Source organism: Mustela nivalis (genome assembly GCF_964662115.1).
Source record: "Mustela nivalis genome assembly, chromosome: 7".
Lineage (NCBI taxonomy): Eukaryota > Metazoa > Chordata > Mammalia > Carnivora > Mustelidae > Mustela > Mustela nivalis.
In genome coordinates this window covers 141301270-141329048 of record NC_139026.1, presented here as the reverse complement: position 1 = coordinate 141329048, position 27779 = coordinate 141301270, and the positions used below count along the sequence as shown (strand labels likewise).

Genomic DNA, 27779 nt, shown 5'->3' with positions numbered 1-27779 from the left:
GGGGGCGGCCACCGGGACCACGCGACTGTCTAGTCACAGAGGCAGGAATCCCACTGGGGCTGTCCTGTTTCAAGCTGGAACTGTCCCGAGACACCTCTCTGTACCTCCCTTCTGCCTGCATCCTGCGTGGGGCATAGGCTCTCCAGCGCCACTACCCGTTCCTCCTCCTGAAGAACCCAGGCACACTCGGGGCCAGCTTCTCTGTGTTCCGTGCCGCTGCGCACGAGAGCCCTCCAGACCCCAGCCCGGCAGCAGGATGATGCAGGAAGTGCGGGAAGGCGGGAAGCGGTAGCCAAGCTCAGAAAGAACAGCGCATGCAGAGCCCCCAGAGCCTTCAGCAGCAGGACGAGACTGGGAGGGGCGACGAGGGTATGAAACTCGGGCCTGGGCCTTCGGAGGCAGGTGGTCCTGGGAGAGCTGCGGGTCAATGAACAGCTCCTGGGAACTGGAAGGGATCTCGTGGGGAGGGATGGCTCCCCCGGCATCAGAAGCATCTGTCTGCGGACACACCGCAGAGGAAGGGCCTGCAGCAGCCAGCGCCTGGGGCCGGAAAGCGCCACTAAGCTTCAGCACCACGCCTGGAAGGACCAGGGAGCCCATCGCGTGGAATCATCCGTGCGCGTGAGCCCGTGGCTTCAATCTCTCCGCTCCAGCCTTGAGACCGCTCGCTTCGGTTCTCCACGCTGCCAACAACTTCAATCGAGGCCGCCGGCATTCTCCCCAAACCCCGTCCTCACCGGGGTTTAACTCATTCATTACAAACCGAGCTTCTCTCCCTGCGACGAGCAGGCTGCGGACGGCTTCCAGGCTCACGCGGGCGTTCGCTCGAGTCCCCGGGGGGACGGACAGGCCCCCCAGGGACTCCCCAGCGAGCTCGGAAGAACCATTCCACGCTCTACCGTCCCAGGAAAATACTTCGATGTCAAAGCTGGCATGGGATTTTATTTAAAAGCTCAAGCCTGTGTGCCCAGCACCGGTAGCTTCCAACGATAAAATCATACACAACGCACAGGGTCCCCCACCAGAAGGCCTTCCCCGACCTGTGACTCACAGCACGTCCCCCAGGCACACGATCCACGAACAGCCCGTTCTCTGCAGACCTTTCAATGAGCAACAGATAAACACGCACCCTGTTTACGAGAGGAGGTCTCATAAACCCAGAGCAAATATTTACAGCTGACTCATAAACCTCGCCAACCCATAAACATCTGATCAGGGAAATGCTGACAAGCTCCATCCCCTGCCAAGGCACCAGTCAGAAGTGTTTCTCCCTGTGATGTCATGAAAACAGGCCATGAAACGCGACCAAGAAGACCGCACGTTCTCCAAGAAAACAGGCGCCCTCATTAGTGGCCATTCAGTGATGGAGAACAGAAGGCTACTTACGGGACCAGCCTATTCCCTGATAGATAGAGAAAGCATGCTCAAAGTTCAGGTGTGGATGCTGACACACCTTACCCATGCAAGTGGAAAGCAGGGTAAACACGCGGCTCACACACACTCTTTTTTTTTTAAGGAATCCAATCTCAGGTTTTGGTTTTAGAGTCTGAATTGGGCTAACTTTGCAAGGCTGAGCGCTAACGTCCGTGACCACTAGCCAATAAAAGAACAGAGAGCCTGCAGGTTTGGAGCTGATGAAATCTCACACGACACCTAGATATTTCTTGGGAAAAGAAAGAAGAGAAAGGTTTCCTCGGGAAGAGAAAGAAGGCTTTACGTAGGCTGACAGGGCGTTCATACCACCGCAAGGTTTAAAAAGTACTTCCATTACTGCATTAAGCAGACTCACAACACGAAGGACGCTGGGAAAGGGCGGCCCAAGGTCACAGGAAGGACCAAGTTCACGGCCGCAAGACGTCCCCCAGGGAAGGGACAATCACCTGCACTCAAGACGATGCAGACGGCTAGAGAAATTTTCCAGAAAGACACACACACACAACATAAAAATCACCCAGTCACCCAGTTGGGGGGCGGGCAGGGAGAGGGGAAGGCAGTAACTTTTCTAAAGAGAATTCTTTGGGGTCTTTTATTTGTTTTGTTTTTAACAGGGAACACAAATGGAGTCATACAGAACCAGTTCCCAGCACCAAGAATCAGAAATCTGAATTTTTCTAAGGAGAATGTTGACTCCTTTCCTTCCAAAATTTAAACAACAACAACAACAAAAAAAATCTATGGGACTGCAGTTAATGTATTCCTAGCACACACAGAGAAAGAAAGAAAGAAAGAGAGAGGAAAAGAAAAAAAAAAAAAAACCTGCTTAAGCCCACGTTCCCAGCAGAACCCTTCACTCAGAGGCCCGCCCGGTCTGAACGTGCAACCCCACTTTATCTCCAGCTTCATTGGGAAATTACATCCAGCCAGCCTGGAAAAATCATGTCAAGGAGTCTATTTATCACCGTGTCGGCATGTTGTTTGGCTTGCTTTGATCACGGCAACTGGAGAAGCCCAGAGTTCCCGGCACCAGCTCGGGTCCCCAGCCTCCCCCGCCCGCCGGGTGACAACACCGTCCGCCCTGTCTGCTGGGGAGGCCGCCGGCTCTGGGGTCTGCGCTCATCCCGGCCACATCCTCTGCGCCCCTGGGAGGAATCGCCGTTTCCCGGGGCGCCTGTTTCCTTTATAGGACTCAGATGCCAGTCAAACTAGGATTTGAGCTTTCATGAGTAGAAAAGGCAAAATGGGAAGTAAAAAAAGCCGTTAATCCGATTCGGACCTCACCGCGGTCCGGTGAAGCTTTAGCGAAAGTCAGAGGAGAGGGACGGCTCGCCCCCGCGAGGAAGGGCAGCGGCTCGGGGTCGGGCGTGGGCACACAAGTCCCAGCAGCCGGCCCGGGACCTGGGCTGAGAAGAGCTCCAGGCACCTATGCGTAGTCACCTGCCCGGGGGAGACGGCCCGTGTCCATCACATGTGGGGAGGGGACAGCAGACAAGTGGAGGAAGGACAAGAAAACAGCTGGGTCGTGCCCCCGTCCCAGAAAGAGCGTGTCTGCACATGGAGGGGGCGCGCTTGGCGCACCTTGGTGACTTCGTCCCGCACGGAAGGGCAGGTGTGACCCACTGTGCAGAGCACCTGCTCCCGGGCCTCCAGATGCTGCAAATGAAACCCTGGCCCCAACCCAAGAGCCAAGGGACTTTGCCAAGTTGTCCGGTGTCCCCCTCTTTACCATGCGGATGATATAAGCAGCTATTTCACGGGGTCATGGAAGGGTAAACCAAGTCAACAGACACAAAGTGCTTGCAGAGTGCCTACCATACAGCTCAAACTCAGGGTCACGTACGTACCTGTCCCTGGTCCACGGAGAACCAGCTGCGCCTACCTTCTCCTGCTCTTCTGGTGAGCGGGTCCGGCACGAAATGCTCGCGGCCCCAAACATGTCACAGTGGGTCCCACCACCAGACACCCCACCACCGACGCCAGAACAGACCTGTTTTCTATATCGCCAGCTTGAAGAGGAAAATAAGCTTCCTGAGGATTCGTACTGCCCCGTTTAACAGACAGTGTTGGAGACGACCCTGGGTTTCTGGCAGTCGGCCTCTGCCCTCCACAGAGGTTTAGATCCTGCCCTAAATTTATTTCTCCTTGAGGAGCCGCTCTTCGTGTCTCATCTAAAAGTCTCCGAAGAGCCGCTTGTGGAAATTCCAAGGAGAAAGGAAAGATCAGCCACATAAAGGGGAGACAGGCTCCTGGGCCCATGTCGATGCGTGTTAAGACACTCTGGAGTCCTTCAGAACTACCATTTCTAGAAAAGAGCCTCCCGTCTCGTGTGATTCAGGCCGCCGTCGTGCATGAGCAAGGAAGCCACCATGAAGCGTGTGCACACGACGGGCCTTCGGCACAAGCCCAGCCCAGCCGGTGACAGAACAAATCTCCTGCTTCCCTATTCATGGGATCCCCCACGAGGAAACGCAGCCCAAATAATTCTCCCGACACCGTATTATTACTAATGGGCTTCAAAACCTACGTGAGCTCGACAGATATATTGCCGCTGCAAGAAACTGAGAAGTCAACACACGTTAGGTTTCTCAACAGGCTCGAAAACACACTATTGAAAACGAGGAAGTCACAGACATAGGACCGTTCTGCAAAGGCACGGTGAGAGCCCGGGGTACGAAAAGTGGAAATATAATCTCACGCAGCAAACCTAAGACAGTTTTTTTAAAAAGCAGATTTGTACTTAAATAAGAGTAGGGTGAAACTTCCGCCTATGGGACTGACTTTCCTCAGAAGAGAATTTCCATACTTCCACTGGGGGACAGACAATGTTTCAGCTCTGCTTCTAGAAGTTTCCTCACTCCAGCTTAGGTACAGAACAATCCCAATGGGGCGGGTAGGGAAACGGGGCTGATTAGGAAGCAGACATGAACGTCCTTCTACATATTTAGGCAATAACTTCAGGGGTTTCCAGATTTTTTTTTTGCAGATAAAGATAGAAATTTGAGTTATCGCAATAAATCCAATGATATCGAGCCATCGGTAATGCTGCCCTTGACCGCACTCGTCCAAATAAAAAGGCAAACATCGTGATTTCTCCAGATAAGTGTCAAATCTCCCACTGAGTTAAGGATCAACAGCTTTTTACACGAATTCACCAGAGCGAATATTCAAGATCCAGACAGCTAACCTGTCCTGATTGAATTTGCTGTGATGAAAACAGAGCAATCATTAAAAAAAAAAAAAAAGTATCTTTTTAAAACGGACTCTTGTGTAAGTATTTAGAAAAAGATGCATGAATTAACTCACTGATGAAATACTAACATTCGCTCTAAGGCTGGTTAGGTGTTAAGAGTCCTTGAACGGAGGAAAAACTTGACCACAGGCTCACGTGACTTAAATTTCTTTCCCATTCGGCACTTCTCTGAAAGACACGCTCAAGGTTTCCGAGAGGAGGGGAGGTGGTGGCGTCGGTGCCTGGGCGGATCCTGCTGTCCTGTCCCTCAAAGCACTTGGGAGACAAGTTTGATATTCCCACCTCCCTTGCACTGGTGCAAACACAAGAGTCATTCTGGTCAAGAGTTTCTGAGCAAAAGGGACAGCTGTGTCTTGGGAGCCAGATAACGTCCCTGTTGATTCAGGACTCGTAACAGAAAGACGGTGCGTCCTGACTGGCAAAAAATGACATATAAACATTTTACTGTGTCAGCCACTGAGATGCTGAAGCGATCTGTCACATCCCTGTGACCCACCCCTCACCATCTAGTTTTTTGCATAACTTTCAAGCTACTGCAGGCTTCTAACTATGACAGCAGATGCTAGGAAGAGGCAGCGTGAGGGATCTAGAAATGTCCAGCCCACTGATGCCTGAACATTTTCAGGAAGATCCGGGTCACGGAATCACCACGTCCGAGAGAGAAATCCAGAAAACAACGCCCCACCTGAATCGAGACCTCCATGACCGCTCGCTGAGCTCTGCTGTTTCTCCGGGGGTGAGGAGGCAGGTTCCTGCATGCTGGACGCGGACAAGCTGCCCTCCATGCCTGGTGAGTAAGGGTCCTCCTCTCTTAACGCATCCTGCAGCAAGAATTACCTAGGAGCAACCAACAAAGGAAAAAAAAAAATCAGAGAACCTTGATTATTTTCTTTTGTTTTTCAAGTCCCTCCCCGCCACATAAGAGCATCCTATCAGATCTGCTACCGGGTCATCCTAACAGGCAGGATGCCGCATAACGCTGGTAACAGAAATACCCACGCCCGGGGGAGACGGCGCCCGTGTCCCAAGCAACGTGCGACCAGACCCAGGCAAGGGCTCGACGTTTGCCAAGGTGCTTTCTGACCAATCAGACTTTTTCGAGCACAGCCCCGCGAGTCTTCGCTGGCATTCTGCTAGGACGAGGTGGAAAAACAGGTAAAATTACAGGCGCTTCCCGCGGAACCTACAATTCAGTTCATTTACGTTCCAGCTCACGAAAGAGCCGGGCACGCCACTCTCAAGGGTCGGCCACGGTCATCGCCGGTGTTCGACACAGCCACGCGGGCCTTTTAAATCTTTCCCTCGTTCAACGTCTGCTTGTGCTGCACACGTAGATTAAAGTTTAAATCAGCAAAAGAGCAAGGAAAAAGGAAGGCACAGTAACTCTCCACCTATGAATAGAATATTTTGTCACCCACATAAAGAAAATACCTTTATTTATTTGTAAATAAATACCTTTATTTATTTGTTCATTTAATAATGTAAATAAATGCCTTTATTTATTTATTATTTATATATTATTTATATATAGTATATAGTACTTATTATTTTTATTTATTATAAATACATAAATAAATAATTTATTTGTCACCCACATGAAGAAAATACCACTCCCTTTTAAGCCGCCACACACGTGCACGCACACACACTCACACTCGCACATACACACGCACATGCCCCTTTGGGTGCTATTCAGTTGACTTTCCTGGAAAATTATTTTGAGGTCGGGTCAAAATTAAAGGTTCATAAAAGGTTCACGAGTCCCCTGCACCACGGCAGGAAAAAGGCAGAAAACTCTCGCAGGAGAATACCGGCGAGGTCCCAGGTACCCGGTGCGGGAACTTAACCCAGCACCAACTTACTACCCACCTGTTCATCAAATACTACACCAGATGCCGTGGGGGTGGGGGAGGGATACGAAGCCATTTGTCCGTCAAAATTCAAAGGAAGAAAATACCTACTTTCGAATAGGAACCATGGAAATGTCGAGACTGGCTCTTCCAGCGGCAACCTAAGCCTCTTGCGGGTACGAAGAAAAGTACACAAATAAGAAAATGAAATGACAGATTATCAGGTAAACGTAACCAACTGGGAGACCATCTTTGACTCATGCACAGCTTCTGAGCACAGGTGCTTATGCTGCTTTCTGAAGCAAAAGTGAGCCTGTGCGATCTGAGGACCAGAAGTCAGGACGGGGACACAGGAGAAGACAAGGCTGTCCCAGGAAACAGGAGGGCACTGGTTAAAAGGCTGAAATGGCTTCCGGGGTTTAAAAGTCCCATCAAGGATCAGGAAATACCCCAGGCTCAAGGGAGCCCTGCGTGGGGCCAAGAAAGCAAGGCAGGACAGTCCTACCCCGCCCTCCAGCAGCGTCTAAGACCGACGGTGCAAGGAAACTGGGTGCATCCAGGAACGACCTCAACCTAAACGAAAACTGGTGTGTTTTTCTTTAGTTTGTTTTGTTTTGTTTTGCTTTAAGAAATAAGTAAAGGAATGCATGGAACAGATACACGGGTTCCAAGATGCTTTAAAACAGAGGGCATTGGCAACCCCAGCACTTTGCACATTGGGGCTGGCTAATTTTACCGCAGCGACAACCGTTTGCTAAAATTGCGCACGCGATGACGGGCAGAACTGCATTCTCCTAAGAGCACTCCTGCTACCACGCAGACGCTGGGATTTGTGGGCAGCCACGGTTCCGGAGGTCCCCTCCCTGCGGGGCAGCATGCAGTTGGCCGGGCAGGAGAGGGATGGGCCACCCCATAAGCCCTGGTGCCCTAGGCCTGGATGTCACAGCAGGTGGCGGTACACACCGTGTCCGCAGCGCCACCGGCATCCAGGAGCCATGGCCACTGCCATCGGCAGAGAACTCACTTGTTGATAAGCAAGCGTGGCCACGCCACCAGAGACCCAGGAGCCAACAAGCGCCCGCGCAAGAACAGATACGCGGAGCACGCAACCACAGCACATACCCGCCCATGACGCCGGAAGCATGGGTGTGAGTTCGTGGATCCCCTGATCACCCAGCCGGGGGGCACCCAGAGGAAGGTGCGGCACCCTTGGGAAACACTGCCTCCCTCACAGATGTCCACTGGGGTCTGTCGGGGAGATCACCGAGGCCTGGGAGGGCCAAAGGACAAGCAGCTGAACGACACAGGAGGGAGGAACCCCTGGAGCCAACGGCGTATCAGACAGTCCAGAACAGAGGGCATCCCCACAGGGCACAGGGCGCACGCAATGACCCCTTATAAGCTGGTCAGGGACAGGGACACTAGAGACACAGAGAGGCAGAGGCAAGCAAGGCACAGAAGCCGTGATCACCACGAGGAAGGTGGGGGCAGGCAGGACCGGAGGAAGTGCTAGCAGAACAGGCCCGAGGCTGAACCCCAAGGCCAAGAAGCTGGTTTGCCCAAGTGAGGACCCCAACCCTGTGTTCCACTCTGCAGACAAGAGCAGACACCGCAGGATTTCACTGCGGGAGTGCCATGATTCGACCTGTTCCAGGCAGCCGTACACCAGACAGATGGACAGACAGGGACAGGACTCAAACAGGACCCTGTGGAGGAAGGTCTGGGGAGAGAAGAATCAAACAAGTGCACAGCATCCTTCACAAGGCCAATCCAGGGGACGTGCTACAAACGACCCAGGGGTCCCCCCAACATTAACAAGACTCAATCTCTTCACAGCTTGGAGGTAGCTTCCTAGACCAAATCCCTTCCCACAGCTCAGTCTCCACAGCGCGTGCCCAGGCCGTGTCTGTGGACATAAACCCGGCCAGAGAAACCACGTCCAACAGGAGAACGACAGACCGACTCCACAGAAACGTACTTCCGTGGACTTCGTGGGGGCAGCAGAGCTCGCTGGTTAAAACCAACCCCGAAGTCCTACAAAATGAGAACAGGATTTTGAAAAGAAAATCCTTTCCTATCGCCAACCCCCGGCCCCCAAAAAAGGCTATTTTTAAAAAGAGGCATATTGCATTTTGGTTCTTAAAATATATATTAGGTTCAAGACCAAAGGTAAAGCTTTCTATTAATGAAAGTACCTTTATTTTTTTAAAGACATGAAAAGAAAGCTCACAAAGCTGGGTTTTTAAAGGGTAACTTCCTGTTTTTTACAATACACTTGGGATCCTGTGTAAAGTTAATCCCACTCTAATTGGCTCCTCTTCTCTCTAAAGCTGTTGAACACCACAATTAGAGCAACTTGGAGAGTAGCAAGGCTGCGATCTAGCTGTGTGACCCAAGCAAATGACTTGACCTCTCTGTTCCTTCAAACTTCTCATGAAAGCTTGATTAGATGCAATCCAGGGCCCTTTTCAAATCTAAAGTTCTACAAATCTACCAGAGCTTTTTTTTCAGTGTTAACGGTTTTTTTCTGCATTCAGATTACCTGTTTATCTGAAAGAAATTTAACATAATAAGCACCCTCCCCTGTTAATTCTTTCCACCTCCTCCTATCATTTGGAAAAAAATCAGAGATAGTTAAGTAATTTTAGCATAAGCCAAGCAAAGTCTTGTTAGTAAGAAAATGGGTTGGGAAGAACACTTACTAGATAGTATTCTAGAGCTAACCAGAAATTATTAGGGGTTTTTTACCTATTTTGAATTATTTTTAAGCCAACAAGGTCCAGTCGAACTTTCTAGACCTGCGGGGTCTAATACAGTAACCACCAGCCACATGTGGCTACAGGGCCCTTGAAACGCAGCTAACATGAAAGATGATTTCAATTTAAAGAGAAAAGAAAAGATGATTTCAATTTTAATTTTCATTAAAAAGTCAGAGTGGCTGCTGTATTCGGGAGAAAAGCTAGCCCACTGCACAGGTAGGCCAGGGTTTACTCGATCTGAATTTGGAGCCTGTCATAAATAACCATCAATCCTTGGCTCTCTTGAAAGTTTTAATTTAATAATAGCAAGCTCATTAAAACAGAACTCAGGGATTTTAAAACCTAGGAAACTTCAAAAAGAGTCTTAACAGCTTCCCTGTGATATCCCACAAACACTGCAGAGCAAACATTCCGATGAAGCAGATTTTTACAGAATGTGCTGCATCTTTGCATCACTATAATTTCAAAGAAGTAAAGATCTAATATCCGAAAGCAAGCATGTCACACTAAAATCGCTTCCTGTTCTCATTCATCTATAAATTCAGGAAAATCAGTCCAGCTCAAAAAATGAAATCAGGCTTAAAGTTTATCTGGGAAGGAAAAAGAAAATTAATTATTATTTATTTAGTAATTATAAGAAATGAGTCATGTATCAATGGCTTACAGAATACTTATTGAAAGGGGAAAAGTTTGCTGAAGTTTTTATGACTTCTTAGGGATTCAGCTCTCTGCCCTTGCCCCTGGCCAGACACCGTAAAAAGGGAATCAGGGACTATAAAGTAAGACATCAATTTAAATGCACCAAATCAATCATTTTAAATAGAACTCAAGGGTAACATTATAAATATCAAAAAGAAAGCCACATCAATGAGTGGCAGAGTTAAACCTTACGTTATTCTTTAAGGACAAGTGACAAGACTCTTGTTTACAGAGGAGACTGCAAAATGTGTTTATTTTAGTAAATGTCGCATACACTTGCACTTTTTCAACCATATTTACTGGTTTCCTTCCCATAAAAGGTATACACATGCTGCAGAAGTCTAGAAAATAAAAGTATAAAGGAGCACATGAAAATCACTTATCATTCTAACACCTGGGAATAATTAGTCTTATTTGGAGAGAAGGTCCCCCTAACAGCTTCTCTGCGGGGTTTCAGCTCACCTAGAATTTAGAATTTTAACTCGCGTTTCATTTACCATCACACAGCAGCACTTCTCCCACGTCATTAAAATTCTTCGAAAACATGACTTGCACAATTTTTATTATAATACGGAATACGGTAATTTATTTGCCATTCCCCTCATACTGACCATTAAAGGGTTTTTTCTTTCTCCCCATCATCAGCAGTGCCGTGTCCACCACACTCAGCCATAGATGCTAGCAGACCTCTGAGGCTTCCTTCACAAGGAGCCCCAGAGGTGAGATGAGGTGCCCAATGCAGGAACACATCTAAGCCTCACGACCCACGCCACCTGCGATCCCACGGATGCGAGCCTCCCAAAGAAGTGAGGCCACGGAAAGGGGGCCTGATGTACGCTGTCCACTCCTGCCACCACGTCACAGGGAAGTAAGCATCATCTTGTCTACACCACCCCCACTTAGGGCCCAAATCCCACCAAACACTCCCTACAAGGACCGTGCTCCCTTTTTATAAGTCTGTGATTATGATGCTCTAGTCGTCACGGATGACCTCAGGATGCGCGCTAAGCTTTTGTCCAAAGATTGACCTAAAACGTGGTGTTTGGTTTAAAAAAAAAAAAAAGTCACAGTTCCCAGCAGCGGTGACCAAGGTGCTTCAAGCCCAAGGAGGCCGAGGTCCCCGGGAAGTGAAAACAGGGCCTCCTACACTATGAGCGGGTGAGCCTCATGGCGGGAGGGTAACCTGCACTCGAGGGGGTCCTCACTAGCTAGAATGGTGCCCGCTGCCTCAATGGTTCTCAAAACTGAAGGCACAGAATCAGCTGGAGGGCCTGCCGACACTCGGGCTGCTGGCCCCACCTCCGAGTCTATGGCCCACAGATCCAGAGAACTGCCTTGTTCCTCTGCATTCTAGCAAGTTTCGAGGTGCCGCGGTCGCTGCTGGGCCGATCACTGCCCTCGAGAGATCCCCTGCTTGATGAAAAGACATTAGTCTGAGACGCCTGGGTGGCTCAGTGGGTTAAGCCGCTGCCTTCAGCTCAGGTCATGATCCCAGGACCCTAGGATCGAGTCCCGCATCGGGCTCCTTGCTCAGCAGGGAGCCTGCCTCTCTCTCTGCCTCTGCCTGCTTGCGTGCTTTCTCTCTCTCTCTTTCTGACAAATAAATAAATAAAATCTAAAAAAAAAAAAAAAGAAAAAGACATTTGTCTGGGCTGCTGAGAAAGATAACGCAGCTCTTCATCAAGAGAGATTTAACAAAGGTGTACCCCCCCCCAAAAATATTATATTTTGGCAAGGGGAAGGCTGGTTCTCCCAGAAGTAGCTCCGCGTTGAAGAGTCTTGCATGGGAAGCCGCGTCCCTTACAGAATGCCGGTCACCTCCGCTCCATCTCACAAAGTCGAGCTTTGCGACCGCATCTGCCAAAGTCAGGCCACCCTCTTCCCCATAAAAGTCCGGTAAGAGTTACAGTTTGTCAAGAAGGCATCGCGCTCACTCTTCATGGGGGAGCCACACTCTTAATGGAACTATGTATCTGGCCAAATTACTTTTCCCAGGTCTCTTTTCTCGAAAAGCAAAAGGGAACTGGCTTGTACAATCTCCACGGACGCTTCCCGCGGTCCGTCCCTCCTGGGAACGCTCTCCCTCTTCAGGACTTGGCTGACTGCCCTGGTGTTCGTCTCCACACCGCTGCTAACTCACTTAGGAACTTGCCCGTTGCTGTCATCGCGTCATGTGCCCACGCACTCTCTCCCTCCTGCCCTTCACCTCCTAACAGGTGTGACCCCAGCGGGTTGGTGAAGACGTCCAGCTGACCCCACGGCACATGAGGACTGGTTGCCCGTCCTCATACAACCGTGCTCTGGAGTCAGTCATGATCTTGTTCTTTCCGCGTCCTTAGCTTTAACATACTTATCACCCATCCAAACGCAATTTTTCCACTATCTACTTCTCTTCTTGATAAATTGACATAAATAGGCATTTTGTTCATTTCATCTCAAGAAATTTCCACCCGGGCCTCTGCTGTGCTCCCTCCAGGCTGCCTTCTCTGCCATCTGAGACCTGGCTTCTCTTTCCTTTGTCACACTTCCTCTCTTCCGGGTCCCCCATGTCTCTCTTTTCTCTTTTGAGGAGGTATGACCCTAAGAAAGGACTTAGGTAGAAAACAGGAGGCCTTGCATGGTTGAAAATGTCATTAGCTACCATCACGATTGTTCCAGAAGTTTAGGTGGGCAAAAAAATTCCAAAGTTGAGGGACACCTCGGTGGCTCAGTTGGTTAAGTAGCTGCCTTCAGCTCAGGGTCCGGGGCCGAGTCCCGCATCGGGTTCTCTGTGCAGTGCGGACTCTGCTTCTCCCTCTCCATCTGCTGCTCCCCCTGCTTGTGCACTCGCGCTCTCTCGCTCTCTCACGTTGCTATCTCTAATAAATAAAATAAAAACCAAAACCAAAAACAAAAACCACACGGTGGAAAAAACACGAAAACACCCTCTTGCAGAGTTTTGAGGGCTTCTGTCCACGATCTCACAGCTTCCACGGGGGACATCGGTCAGCGGCGCAGCTCCTGGGGCCTCTGACGATCTGCTTGTGGCATCAGGGCACCCAGACTTCCTTCAAGTATGAAATTCATGTTCTTAGACTAGGATATTTTCTTGAATTACTGCTGATTTCCTCATCTCTGTTCTCTGCTCTGTCACCCAAATATTCCATCAAATGTCAGACCTCTTCAATCTGCTTAACGTTTCCTCTTATGTTGTCACTTTATTTTATTTTGTTTTTTTTAATCTTCCACTTGGGATCTACCTTCAGCTTCTCCCTCTAGCTCTTCTACGGAGCTTCACGGTTTAACTGCATAAAGCTCCGTCTGAACTCTCATGAAGACTCCCTTTCCCACCCCATCCGGTTCTTGCTACCGGGATGCAAAGTCTAAACTAAACCCTCCCTGCGGTGATTCATGACCTTCTTGGAGAGATTTGTAAGTTATTTTGTTCCCTTGGTTGGTACCGGTCTCTACTTGTCATGGTAGGCACCTTCCTCAGAAGACTGGCAGCACTTTGTGGTTTGTCTTGTTTAAGAGGAGGGGGGCCGAGGGGCTTGCTGGCGTCTCTCGGGTCATTCCAAGAGGAAACCTCACCATCAGTGTCTTTACTCTCAGGTTGGTCAACATACACTGGAAAGGCTTCCACCCTATTCCGTCAGGGAAGGCGGAGGTCTCTGCCTACTGTCAGTGGCTTAGAAGGGGACATCGCAAAACACACACAATCCCTTTCCTCCCTGAGATGAGGCACGTGAGGGCTCCAAGAACGATCTCTCTCTTAAATCCAAAGCAACAGAGGGTCCAGCTCCAGATCACCCCTTCTGAGAGTCAAAAAATTCTCTTCTTTCCTTACCTACCCCCCTACCCACTAATGTACTTTTTCACCTTGATCCTGTTTTATTAGACATGATAAATGTCGCTCTTTCACTGCGCAGAGACAATTACCCAAGCGCAGGTGAAAACACGAAGCTTTCTTTTTTTTCTTTTTTTTTTTTTTTTTTAAGATTTATTTATTTGACAGAGAGAAATCACAAGTAGACAGAGAGGCAGCCAGAGAGAGAGAGAGAGGGAAGCAAGCTCCCCGCTGAGCAGAGAGCTCGATGCGGGACCCGATCCCAGGACCCTGAGATCATGACCTGAGCCGAAGGCAGCGGCTTAATCCACTGAGCCACCCAGGCGCCCCAAAACACGAAGCTTTCTACTGGAAGTCACGAGGCCTCACAAGGGCTCACTTTAGCGAACTGCATTACGCTAGCAACAAAAGAACTGTCCCAGAGTTACCCGGACTGTTCAAAGGGATCGGCCTCAACGTCGTTCAAGAAACTTGCATCGTAACTTATTAACATACTCATGATCTCACGCGCGCTACTCCGAAGTGGGAAGAGGTTTGCGGTTGTCCGGGTCTCTCCGTGACTCAGAAAACCGACTACCCTCCGGAGAGACCATAAAACGCGAAGGTCCAAACTCAAAGCTTATGAAATTCCAGACACGCTCGGGCTGCCCGTGGATGACTCCTGTGTCTGAATCGCGCAGAAAACAGCCTCATTTCCTACTCCGGGCATCTCGAAATGAGCACAGGACACCCAACCCGAGCGAAGACCTTTCAAAATATTTCAAATAAAGGGGGAAAGATCGGGGGGATTCTGAAGGACGCACAACCCAATTTTTGTCCGAAATCTGATCTCGGAGAAATCACCGCTTCCGTCTTTGGAAGAAGCGGCCGGCAAATGAGCTGCCAAGTAACGGCCTGGGACGGCGAGAGCCGCTCCAGGAACCGCACCTGGAAAGGGCTTTGGGGAAAGAGAGCCACGTCAGGTGCCAGGCGCTACTGTCCAGGACAGCCCTCTTCTGCTCCTATCCACCCTGTCACCGGATCACCCCGCAAATGACGCCTGACTGCGTCCAGCCCCTCCTGACGCGTAACAGCCAACACTCCGCCTTTCGAAAAAGAAACAGGTCCTGCCTGATTCCATCATCAAGGGAGACGAGCGGATTCTGTGGGGCGGAAGGTTCATGAAACGCCGACACCCACCATACTCTCGGAGTCCGAGTCCCCTTGATTAGGACAGCCATTCACTGGCCATTTGTCAACCGGGCTTCGTCGGTTTTCACTCTAAACAGACTGAAACCTGACACACACCGCTGCCCCGGCATAAGAAATGCTAATTCTTTACGATCGGATTCGTACCCCAATCCTGGGAAACAAGATATGTGGGGATGAAAGGGCCTCCAGGAGTCAACACCGGGGCTGGCTGGCTGGCGGCAGCCTGCGGTTCCCACAGGAAAAGACCGTGACCTCTAATTCCTGGTTTTCACTGTCACCTCTTAGCCTCCCGGCCCAACGGCATGTGTTACTCGAGCAGAAAGTGAACGAGATGCAGGGCTTCCGACGGGGCACTGTGCAACAGGAGAAAACCCAGGCAAAGGGCAGAGAAGCGGTGCAACATATCAGAAGCCCACTTACTTACTTACTCTTTACCTACGGATTATTTACAGACTGTTAACTACTTCCTTGCTCTAAACAAGGATGGGGCCTTGAGATCCCCAACAGAGTCTGGTAGGCAAGAGGTCTTTGCATCGAGGTAGTGATAAAGGGTTTCTTGCACCAGAAATGTGCCTCCAAGACACCGAGGCTGAACACCATCCTCAGGTGACCCTATCACTGACAGACACCACATACTTTACACCAAAGAGCCTGGAAGGGCCTTACGATAAAAAAGCACGCGTTCTAGAATTCGCAGACATCTTCCCGCACGGTCCTGACATCCTGAGCTAGCCCTGGGGTTTCCCTGTCACCAACAGTCTGGAATGAATCAGAGCATCCGTCCAAGCCTCTGACGAAAGCAAAGGCATCGTTCGTCTCTGCGGGAGACGCGTATTCCACGTTACACGCCCGTGTGTGGAGTCACGAGCCCATGCGTCGTACCCACGATCGTGAGAACTCAAAAGGCAGAGAATTCTGACAGCGGAGCCTTCTGCAAGCTAGACATGCGTAGACAATGGCTAATCATCAGCGCCTAATTTTCTGCCGGGATTTTACGTATCCATTACTTCCGGCAGCCCAGATACACAGCAAAGATGCCTGAGAGAGGCCACACACTTGAAAACGTCTCATGGAAGCCAGCGTGGAGAGCCGTGCAGTGTCCCCGGGGATTCATAAAACAACTGAAGAGCATTTCAGGTGTTTACGTGAAGCCATGCCAATAACCATAAAATCGGGCATAAATCAAATGTTATAAATCATATCATTTAAATGCATGAAGGAAGTTGGCTCCAGGGGCGTGCAAGTGCCTATCGTTATGCAAAGTCAATAAAAACACCCTAATTTAGCTTGGTTACAGAACACGGGGGATGTAATGAATGAAGACCTGGGCTTGGCACTGGAATGTACCGATCATGAACCTGAAACATGCAGCAAGCAACACTGTCTGATCTGCCAAACACTGGGCCTGTCCCGAAAGTCTCGCCTCCTAGGCACGCGGGTCAGGGAATCTGGGTTTTCACGGACCTTCCTCATGAAAACAAAGTGTATATGGGAGGAGAGAGTATTAAAGCTTCCCCTGGAATGGAATAAAGACCCAAAAAACAAAACATTGTCCATGGTCTGAGCTGGATCCTGAAAGCTTGCATAAAAAGAGGCGAGTGAGGACCTCAGGGCCCAGCTGGCTCCTCCCAGACTTAATCTAATGAACTGTGTTAAGGCACTGAGGTTTGCAGCCGTAGACGGACAGAAGGGGGAAAGGTGTCCTGCATTGTGCAGCTAGCAGGGAAGGATAAAGCATATGTAAGTTAAAGTTTTAAAGACAATGAAAGACAAGGACCAAAATGAGGCTCCTTGTTCTCTGCTACTCCACAGGGAGCTGTCCTGCCTCCTCCAAGGGGAACGGAGAACCAGGACGGCTGGGTTTGATTCCAGAGTTGGCCGTGTTTCCAGACCAGGGGATGTCAGCTCTCCTTACCCAACATCAGGGACGCACACGTGGCCGGAGGATCTCAGAAACTTTCAGCTGCAACACAGAACATGACTGTGATCGAAGCAGATGAACTCTAACTTAGGGAGTTCACATCAGCAAGGATCGGAATGCTAAGACAAGCAGGCTTCCCGCAGAAGGACGCGTGTGCGGCGTGCACTTCCCGCCATCCCACTGACTCTGTCCTCCTGCTCACACTGTGCGGGCGAACCACCGCCAAGCCCTCCTCTCCTCACTCCCACTTCTCCACCCTTCCAAAGGCAACCGGGCTTCTTCCCTGCAGGAATGAGGGCAAACACCGCAGTGATGCAAAGGGAATGCTGGCCTTGTCCTTGATCTCCTGTCATTTGGGGGGACGTTTCTGCGAGCTCTCCACAGGGCTGGAGAAGCGATGCAAGAGTGGAAGCCGGTCTAGAACGGTCTCAGGAAGCTCTGCTTTTTTGCACTGAACCCCTACAGCCTGGGGCGCATGGGTGGCTGGTTGGGGTCTCCTTTCAGCTCAGGTCATGATCCCAGGGTCCTGGGATCAAGCCCCCCATGGAGCCCCACACGGAGCCCCAGGTCTGGGCTCCTTGCTTTTCCCTCTACCTGCCACTCCCCCTCCCTGTGCACACGCTCGCATGCTCTCTCTCTCTCTCTCTCAAATAAATAAAAGAAAGTCTTTTAAAGAAAAAAAGAAAAGAAAAACTACTTAGAAGGGAAAATTCTACCTCTCTTCCCCAGCTGTCCCAAGGTCCTGTGGAGTTCGACTCTGCACTTGTCCACGACTTGAGAATTTTTCCATTTATTTTCACCTATACACTAGTGTGGGAATGTCTTTCAGGGAGAAGAAAAAAGAAACTGATGTGTATGAAAATCAAGTACCTTTTAATTAAACTGAAATTTCAGAAACACAACACTTTTCAAAACTGTAATGGTGAAGTCACAGGATGAGGAGCAACACTCTACCCCAACCCAGAGCACGGAGTATTTTCACTTTCCCATTTAAATACAGAGATTTAGCCTCCTCTAAAGGCTCTGCTCCCCCATGACCACCCGAAATAAATGCAAAGAGAAAATGCTCCAGTCTTCCTGCACTGCAAATCAAGTTCAAAGTAAACAAATAAATAAATAACCAACCCTGTTTATACGATGCCCTAGAACCACTCCGAAAACTTGATCTCATTATCAATAAAATATAGATAGCAGCACTCACCTGTAAAGATTAAGCAAGCTAACACATTTTAAATGTTCAGTGCAGTGTCTCACGCAGACTAAATAATCAATATTCAATAATTACAGTTTCAAGACAAGGCAAGACTAGGATTCACATCCTCACTCTGTCTCTTGCCCTAACTTGCTGCCAAGTTACTCAGGCTCTCTAAGGCCTCAGTCTCTTCTGTAAAATGGGGTAATATTCCCATAAAATAGAGGATACATATATACAAAGCAGTAAGTACTAGGGCTGGAGAATAGTTCATGCTCAAATAAGTAATTATTTTTAACACCATCTTCAGTAAATCGCTAGTTCATAATCTTATTAATTCCACAATGCTTTCATTGTTAATCCCTGGACCTACAAGATCCAAGCGTCCAGTTTTTTATATGAGCATTTATTTAAATTATGTTTAAAAAGAGACTCGGAGGAAACTTATACTTGGAATTACAGATTCTCGTATTATGGCTTAAAGTGATGCAATTTATACCTCAGTTTTAACTGAAATGGAAAAACAGACTTGCTAAATTTAGGAGAAAGCAGACATGGTACACCTTAGTAACTTTTTATAAGGCTTTTGTTGGGGGTTCCTGGTTGTCTCAGTCAGTAAAGCGTGGGACCCTTGATCTCAGAGTCATAAGTCTGAGCCCCAGGTTGGGCATAGAGATTACTTAAAAATATTAAATAATAATAATAATAATAATAATAATAAAATATTTTTTCCTCATCCAATAAAACTTTGGGGGAGGGAATCACAGGATAAAAATCTGCCCCATCTTCCCCTGTCCCACCAGCACCAGAAAGGTCTCCTATTAGCCCTACTCTACAGATATCACCATATGCGTTCACAAGCACTGTATCAACCCAATGTGCCATTTCCCTTAAAAGAAAATCAAAAAGAATGAAACAGAAAAGCACAATGGATTCTTTGCTTAATCACTGTCAAGGACATCTATCTTCTCACAAGGACAGAAACCTTAGAGACAAAAGAAATAAAACTTTCTGATTAGCAAATGTCATCCTATCAAAACACAAGGGACCTAACGATCAGTATACGGTGAAACATAATCATTTGTTTATTATGTTAGTTGGTCATCATACAGTACATCGTTAGTTTTTGATGCAGTGTTCCGTGATATTAAAATTCATTAGGGGCTGACCAGATGGGGGAGCGATCCTGGCATCTTTCCATCGAAGCACTACTGATAAGATCCTTCGGAACCTTTTTCAGTGACTTTCTATGGATCCTGTAAGATCCCCTGTTCGACTGCAAGCTCTAACCCAAATACCTTCCCTTATTTGCAATATACAGTCCTGTCTCGTTTACACGGACTTCAATACGGCCAACTCTCGTTTTAGCCAACAAGATCATGTCTCTGGAGTTGTCCAAGACCTGTCTAGTCTCACAGAGAGGAAGTGTCGCTGGCTTACACACAGGTTTGATCTCTAGGTCCAGACACATGCATTTTTTTTTAATAAAGTATACTGCTGCAAATATATTTTCTTCTCCTTAGGATCTTAAGAACTATTTTCTTTTCTCTAGCTTACTTTATTGTAAGGATACAGTGTATAATAGAAGTATAAAATATGTATGAATCAACCATTCACAGTATTGGTAAGGCGTCTGGTCAACGGCAGGCTATTAGTAGTTATGCTTTCAGAAGTCAAGTGATGTGAGGATCTTCCACTGGGGGTTGGGGAGAGCTGTTGCCCCTCACCCCTACATTGTTGAAGGGTCGATGGTACTAACAGCCCAACTTAAAGAGCAGGAATGGGGACACCTGGGGGGCTCAGTTGGTTAAGCATCTGCCTTCAGCTCAGGTCATGATTCCCAGGTCCCAGGATCAAGTTCTGCACTGGGCTCCTTACTCAGTGGGAAGCCTGTTTCTCCCTCTGCCTGCTGCTCCCCTGGTTGTGCTCACTCGCACTCTCTCCCCGACAAATAAATAAATAACCTTTTTTAAAAATAAAATTAAATAAATAAAGGGCAGGAATGGTAAATGCAACATCAGACCTAGTTTTTTTACTCCCTAGGCTACCAGGAGGCCACAGTCATCTACCCACACGGTCAATACTAGTGGAAGGAGGTCCCAGCACTCACCCTGTCTGCAGTGGCGGGGTACGGAGGGTTATGTGGAACAGTCCCTTTCAGTCTTAGAATTCCTAAAGCATCCTCGAATCAGGTACTTCTTCATGACTTCTGCTCAAAACCACAATGCCCTCGCCCAGCCCACGATACTATCAAGATCATATATGAAGCTGGGGGCACCCGGGGGGCTCAGGTGCTTGAGCACCAAACTCTTGGTATTGGCTCAGGTCATGATGTCAGGGTCCTGGGATCAAATGCCGCTTAGCATGGCGTCTGCTTGAAATTCTCTCTCCCTCTCCTTCTGCCCCTCCTACTCATACTCTCTTTCTCTCTCTAAAATAAATAAATAAACCTTTAAAAAAAAAAGTTAACAGATTATATATGAAGGCTACATTTGTGTGTGTGTCCATCTCTACACCTCCCCTTTTCCAGGGCATGAGTGAAACCCAGCCCCACGTGCAGCCTCTTTCCCTCAATAGTGTCAGCCCTGGACCCCTGCAGAGGGAACCAGAACCCACCAAATGTCTTCCTGAGCCACAGTCACAAGGCCCGTCATGCTTTCACTGTACTTTACAGGCAGGGGTCTGAAAGATGAATCGTTTGAGCATGCCTACAAAGATGTGTTGAACGACTGGTCTTTTCCCCAGAAGCATGGAGAAGCATGCTTTTCAACAGAAGCATGGAGATGGGAGTGAGACTCCAGTCCGACGCACATAAGGAAGCTGTAGCTCAGAAAAATGCTCTAAGTGGTCCAAGGCCACACAGCTAGATAGAAATATCTCCAAAGGAGAACCCAGACCTCCTGATTCTGTCCTCTCCTCTGCCACAAAATCTGGGGGTTAGATCCTGAATGCCCAGGTTGGTTTGTTATGACAAGCAAAATTTCCCTAATTTTTTTCTCCGTATTTGTAAAACAGGGACAATACGTTTGTACTGGGACAATGCAGATGTAAAAACAATTAGAAATAAAAAAACATAACATGTGCCTTGAACTATACATATCTTGATTTCATTTTGGTACAAGAACCTTTTACAAGTTCTTCTTTCCAACCACTGTACTGTTAGATGAACTCCGAAAGTTCCGCTAGTGAAATAGCTATCAGAAAAGGTCCAGACCTAGAACCCTAGAACTGGAGATCATTCAAATCCCCACAGTACACCATTTTGTACAAATTATTTAAAAGGAGGAGGACAACAAAGAGAAAGGAGAGGAGAACTCTTTTACTCTGATACCCTGACAAAACCTTTCCACTCTCAGTACAGGCCCTCCAGAGCGTGACTTCCATTTCAAGGGTTTTGCCACCCCAAAAGCACTCTGTACCAAGGAAATGGAACCCTCATCCGCTTACTGCTCAGGGCAATGCTTCCAACACAGGCGTGGTGAGTCCTTCGTGGGCACCAGTTCTCGGAGAAAAGTGAACTATGTCATCTCGCCCAGAGCAGGCAGAAATGGGATTTGAGAAACATCCCCTGCTCGGAGAGCAGCCCCGGGAAGATCTTAGGACAAAAAAGGAATAGAAAGGCTAATTCTAAGATCACTCAGGCTCTTCTTCCTCTTCCGGAACCTATTCTGCTTTGTTTGTTTTTAAGCAAGAATCATGAACCTCTGTATTGATACCTAGCAAAGTTTAAAACAAAACAAAACAAAACAAAACAAAAAAACAGAAACAGAAAGAAAACAAAAAACCTAACCATGGTTTCTGCTAGAAAACACTAAGAGGAAAAGCTCTCTCAGATCAATGACTCCCATCATTAGTGAAATTCAGGTCCCAGCAGGGTGGCCTGTTGGAGGTTCAAGGTGCTGGAAGCCTGATGGGAAATAACACACTTCTTGGCCTGGCAGCTCTCAGCCCGCATTTCTAGAAAAACACACATCAAAACGGGGTCGCTGGGTGCACGCTTCTCTAGACTGGGGGCGCTGAATCAATCGCCCTGCCACGGGGCAGTGGTTTACACCGCCGGGAGAATGGGTCCTTCGCACAGTGAAAACTTTGGTGGGGGAGTGGAGGGTTTCTGGCGTGCGTGGGTGTGCCCTCCCCCCTCCCCCTCCCAGGCAGGCGGCAGGGTCCCAGCTCCCAGCTAAGATAAGGATCTGAGACGATTATTTATGGAAGGGCGGAAGCAGCGTGTGCGTGCCAATTTAATGCTTACTAGGGGGAAAGTAGCAATCTCCTATCGCAAAGAAGCGCCTGGCCAATTCCTTCTGGCCACCAAGGCCTCTCCCCTCCCCCCCCCCGCTTTGTACCCGCTCGACCTCTCTCCCCACCCCCAGCGGCCTCCCCAGAATGCGGTGACCAATTGAAGCCGGTTTTCGCGTTTTCTCCGACCTGGTGAAACCTGGATCCGCTGGCTTGGTGTAGACCCTCGAATCGGTCTCCCAGGTCCCTCGGCGTCGGTGGGAGGGCGGAGCGGTGAAGGAAAGTGGAGGGCAGCGCCGATGGAGGCGGATTCAGGCAGGGTCTGCCCTGGTCGAAAGCGGTGGCCCACCCGTGGGCTCCGATCCGCAGCGGCCGCGCCGCTGGAGCCCACAAAACGCGGTGCGGGGCGGACGCTCTCCGGAGCCGGGACTGCGCGCGAGGCTGGTAGCCCCAAACCCTCCCACGCGCCCGCGGGGTCCGGGAACTCAGAGGAGGGGGCGCTGGGGTGAGGAGTGCTGACTACTGCACTGCAAGGGGAACGCGCATCCCTAGGACCAGCGCCGGGCGCCCTCTCTTCCCGGAATCCCACCCAACTCGAGAAACCCAAAGATCCCGAAAATTCCGAAAGCGAAACTGCAGGCGGGTCTCCAGAAGTTTGGGGACGGTCTCCCAGGCTTCCCGGCGCCGGCTCTGCACTCCGGACACCACCGATGCCCTCAAGGCCGAGCGCCCCTGACCCTGGCGTTCGCTGCGCACCGCCACCTTCCGCGTCCCCGGGGCACCTCCCTCGGGTTTTTTACGCGGAAAGGGCCCCGGCCCCGAGCCGCAGCCCCGGTTCCGGGGCGGTGGTCGGCCGGGCTCCTGCCGCGTCTCGGTTCCGCCCCCGACCCCCTCCCCCCAAATACACACACCTCCCGTCCCTTCCTACAGGAAAGGGAAACTTGGACCCTGCGAGAATCCTGAGGAATGTTCTTTGTAATCGGTTGTATATTCGCTTCCACGGCACAGCTCGGTGCAAAATCGCGGGTTTCGGGGCGTTAGAGTGAATTGTGCGCTTGTCAGCGGCGACGTCAGGAGGACGAGGGGAGGGGTTCCCGGCTGAAACTGCAGTTTACAAGCACAGAGCCATTTTAGGCTGGTTTCCACTCCAGCGAAGCCCACGGGAGAGCTGTCCCTGGAGGACCCGCTGCCAGCGCACGCTGCCAGGGCCGGGGACGCACCGCGCGCTCCGCCCGGGGGACCAAGTCGGTCCCGGCCACAGTGTCGCGATCTCTCAGCCCCGCCGCCCAGGTGGGAAGGGAAATCTGACGCGGGGTCTCCAATCCTAGGGTCGCTTCCCCTGCACCCCCACGCGCGGGACACTGTGAGAGACAGGCCTCTCGGGCAGCGCGGCGTCCCCTTAAGTGGAGAGGACAAGCTGACCCTACGGATCTCCCCTCTAGGCCCCTGCAAATGCCCGGAGACCCCGTTACTGCGCTAACTACAGACCTAGCCAACACACTATGTTTAACCCTGAGATTGAAACACCTCTCGCGCACTGGGCCGAGGCGCCATCAGGTTCGCCGGCCCCGATAAGGTCCCTAGGACCTGCCCTCTCCAGGGCCGGGGCGGGGGCGCACAGCCGCCGTACAGCCCCCTGTCCCCTGGGTCCCTCCCGCGCGACCTCCGCTCGGCAGCTGCGTCCTGGCCACTGGCGACCCCTGTTGGAGATCCCCGTTCCTAGCTTAGGAAGCTCGGGTTTGCTTGCTTCCCCTCCGACTTCCCCCTCCAGGCCCCGACTTTGCCCCCAAACTCCAGTCGCAGACCCTCCGGGCCCCAGAAGCCGGCCTTTCCCGGACACCCCTGAAACCCCCATGCCACGGCGGCGCCCCTCGCCTACCACGGCCGGAGGACGCCGCACTCAGATCCAGCCTTCTCCAGCAGGACCTAAGCAAGGGCCACTTTCTTCCGAGAACACTTCTCCCATCCCCCACCCTCCCTAGAGCTCAACTCCAAAAGCAACTCCTGGCTTCCACCCTACCCACTTGGCCGCCGAGGCCCGCGCGCCCACACCTCTCGGCCGCGCTGCTCTCAGGGTCCCCACGCCTCTGCCGCGAGGCCCCCACTACCAAGCGCGGCGTGCCCCCAGCACACCCAACCCCGCGGGCGCCTGCAGCCCGACCGCACCCAACACCCCGACACTTCGTCCTTTACTCGGGGCTTCCCCCCGCACAGAAGCCAGCATACACCGAGGGCTCCTCTCGAGAACGCCGCAATAAATCATTGCCTCTGCCCTCATGTATTCTGCACCACGTGTCAGCAGTTTGTCACGTCAAATCGGGTTACTCTGGCTCCAAGACGCACACACACATTCGGGGCGTTTGTCTCTGACACCCCCCAACTGCACACGCCGGGATGCACACCGATCCCAAAGCACACGCAGCAGTTGTGTTCGGCTGCCCCAGTCTGGGCCAGCGGCACCCCTTTTCCCCTTGGCAATGGACTGGACACGCAGACTCCAAACACGGAAAAAACTAGGGCAGCTCCTTCTGTCTCCTTTTTCCCACTTAATTCGCTAAAACAGCTCCCGGAGCAGCCAAAGAGAGTCGAAACTAAGGCACCGCAACTCCGGTGGGGTTTTTTCCCACCTCAAAACCTTTATTTTCAGTTTTTAAAAGCCACCTTAGCCCGCCATATTGGAACGGACACGGTTTCCAAACACTCCTTCCCCGCAGTTGCGGCGCTTCCAAGAAAACGCAAGTCGGGCTCGGGCTCGGGACGTGCGTCCGGCCCCCGCGAACCCTCCGCTCCCCGCCCCCTCCCCGGGCTCCCCCGGCCCGGCTTCTGCTCCTCCCGCCGCCCAGGGCCAAAATCAATAAATACATCTAAGCGGTTCCTACAGTTGTTTTCTTTCTTTCCTTTTTTTTTTTTTTTTTTTTTTGGCGGATTTTTACCAACACACACACACACACACACACACACGCGCGCGCGTTTAAAAATAAAACTCTAAAGCTAGATCGGATGAGCAATTTTGAAGGGAGGTCACATGAGAGTAGACAACAGGAAAGCCCCAAGTGACAGGATATTACTTTAAAGAGGAAAAAAAGAAAAAGAAGAAGAAGAACAAAAAGACCATCGGTGCCGGAGCACGCTCCGAAAACTCCTCCTGACAATCTCTTCTCGGCTGCACAAGCACCTATTTCCAAGGGGGCGACTCCGAGTGCGTAACCGGTTTTCAACACGCTTGGTGGCCGGTCTCCAGTCCTCACCCTACCGTTTCCCCCCTCCCCGCCCCCAACACAGACACCAAAAAAAAAAAAGAAGAAGAAGAAGAAGAAAGAGACCCCGACGAGGGAAGCGACCGCGGAGCGCGGGGTGGCCAGGGCGGCGGCGTCGCCGAAATGAGGAAGGTGGGCGGCGGGAGGGGCCAGCCCGCACCCGGGGAGGAGGACACTTGGCAAGTCCGCACGGCCGCCCGCGACGCCGGGTTCTCCAAAGCCGAGGGGCGAAGCGGCTGGAAGGGGACGGGGGCAGCGAGAATGACAACCCGGAGCGCGGAGCGGAGTTTGGGGCTGTGCTCCCGCGCGGCCGCTCTGCCCTCCCGCCGCGCTCTCCCGCCGCACCCCTCCTGCAGCCTCCCGCGGCCGCGCGGGCCCGAGCGCCCGTCTTCCCCGAGGCTGGGGAGCAAGCAGCTGCCCGGCGGGGGCACTCGACCTGCGGGCCGGAGGTCTGCTCGCCCCGCGGGCCGGGCGCGGGGACAGCGGCCGGCGCGGCGTCCTACCTGGTGAACTTCGTGCTCCCCTGGGCGGGGACCCAGGCCCCGGGCGCCGCCGGGGTGGGGGTGGGGGGTGCGAGGGGGGCGCCGGCCTCGCTCGCCCGCTCGCGCCGCCTCGCCCCGGCTCGCGCCGCCTCGCTCGCTGCCCGCCCGCCGCCTCCCTCGCGCGCCCGCTCGGGTCCTCCGCCTCCCGCTAGAGCCTCATTCCAATATGGCATCCTCGCTGTGCGCATGCCCGGCACTCTTTTTTAAGATGATTATTTCGTGTGTGCAGCGAACTCCGGCAACGACCTTCTCCCGCGCTCGCGGAACGGCTCCAGCCCCGGAGCCGGCGGGGCGCTCGCGACGCCCTCCGCGGCCCCGCCGCGACTCCCCAGCGCCTGGGCACACCCCCACCCCCCAACACACAGACACACACACACACACACACACACACACACACGGGCACACACACACGGGCACACCTCCCGCTCACACGCCCCCCCTCCCCGCCCTCCTCCCCTTCGGCTCCCTCCGTACACAATCTGCAGAAAGTTCACGGCAGGGGTGTCTCCGCACACCCATCTGCAGGGGAATCTGGGCAAACTGTGCATATCTCCCCGGACACTGTGCTCTGGGTCTGCAGTCCCCGCTGGACGAAGTGCCCGAACTAGCGCTTTATCCGCCGGGGGCTGGTTTGCAGCGGAGAGAAATTCAATCCTCGCCGCCGCCTCGGCCCCGCCCGCTGCGGCCCCCCCCCCCCAACCCTGCCCCGGACCTCCCCCCCCCGCCCCGGCAATTAAATGGAACCTTTTCTATGGAGATTCGGACTTTCCCTGGTGCCCTAGGGAAGGCGGGAGAGGACCGAGGGGAGAGGTTTTTCTGGGAAAGGTGCCTCTAGGGGGAGGAAATTAAGTTGGGGCTGCTCGGGCGAGCTTGCAGCTGCGATCTGCCTGGCCCTGGCAGGACGCAGGTAACGAGGGTCGCCACGGCGTCTCCCGGGGCGGTGGCCGGGCCTGGGCGCCCGAAGAGGGCACCTGGCTGGGGCCGGCTATTGTAGGGTGGGGAAAAAACTTCCTCCCGGGGGGGCGGGGGGACGTGGCCCTCGGCGACTGTTGGAGCGAAAGGGAGGCCGCGCAGCCGGGTGCAGGGCAGGGTTACCCGCCGGCGTGCTTGGGCACGCTGGCACCTTGCGCGGGGAGTGGGGGTGGGGTGAGGCCGAGAGGACCTTCCGGGGCCTAAGGCGCAATGGCTAGGCAGAGAATGCGCGGAACGTCCCCAGGTCGGAAAAGCTGGCGACGCCCGAGTGAGAAAGGCCGAGGACTTAGGGCGGTGGGCCTCTCCGTACGGAGGCGCGGGGAGATGATGGTCGGGGGCAGCAATTCATTTCCCAGGAAACTAGCGACACGGACACATTTGGTCAGGGGGGGTGAACTATACCACAAGGTGTAAAATTCCCCCCGAGTCTCTCAATTTTGTGTCCATCTCTTTCCTACGAACCCCCTCTTGCCGTACCCCCACTCTAGTTCAGGGGATCGGAAGGATAGCCGGGTCCTGAGCCTCCTGCGCTCTAGCAACTGCACCCACCTTCCCCGGCCCTGCCACCCTAAGTGCATCCTCCAAGGCCCGGGCAGCTCCGGCAAGGGCCGTCCCCAAGGAGAGGCGGGCGCTCCGAAGGGCCAGGG

At 51.8% G+C, this 27779-nt stretch overlaps 1 protein-coding gene across 7 annotated transcripts in view; it reads right to left on the bottom strand.

Annotated features, from left to right (window-relative positions):
- SFMBT2 (Scm like with four mbt domains 2) overlaps positions 1-26821 on the bottom strand; it is a 302416-nt gene extending 275595 nt beyond the window's left edge. Inside the window, exons 1-2 of one of the 7 annotated variants that reach the window (XM_082740949.1) lie at positions 26635-26821; positions 5373-5524 (exon numbers count right to left, since the gene is read on the bottom strand). In XM_082740949.1, the coding sequence (XP_082597075.1) occupies positions 5373-5472 (100 nt within the window). In that variant the 5' untranslated portion in view covers positions 5473-5524; positions 26635-26821. Of the gene's footprint in view, positions 1-5372; positions 5525-22550; positions 23210-23272; positions 23908-26121; positions 26608-26634 lie in introns of those variants that run through there. The other 6 variants (XM_082740950.1, XM_082740951.1, XM_082740946.1 and 3 more) reach the window with 6 other exon arrangements.
- Between the last annotated feature and the right edge of the window lie 958 nt (positions 26822-27779).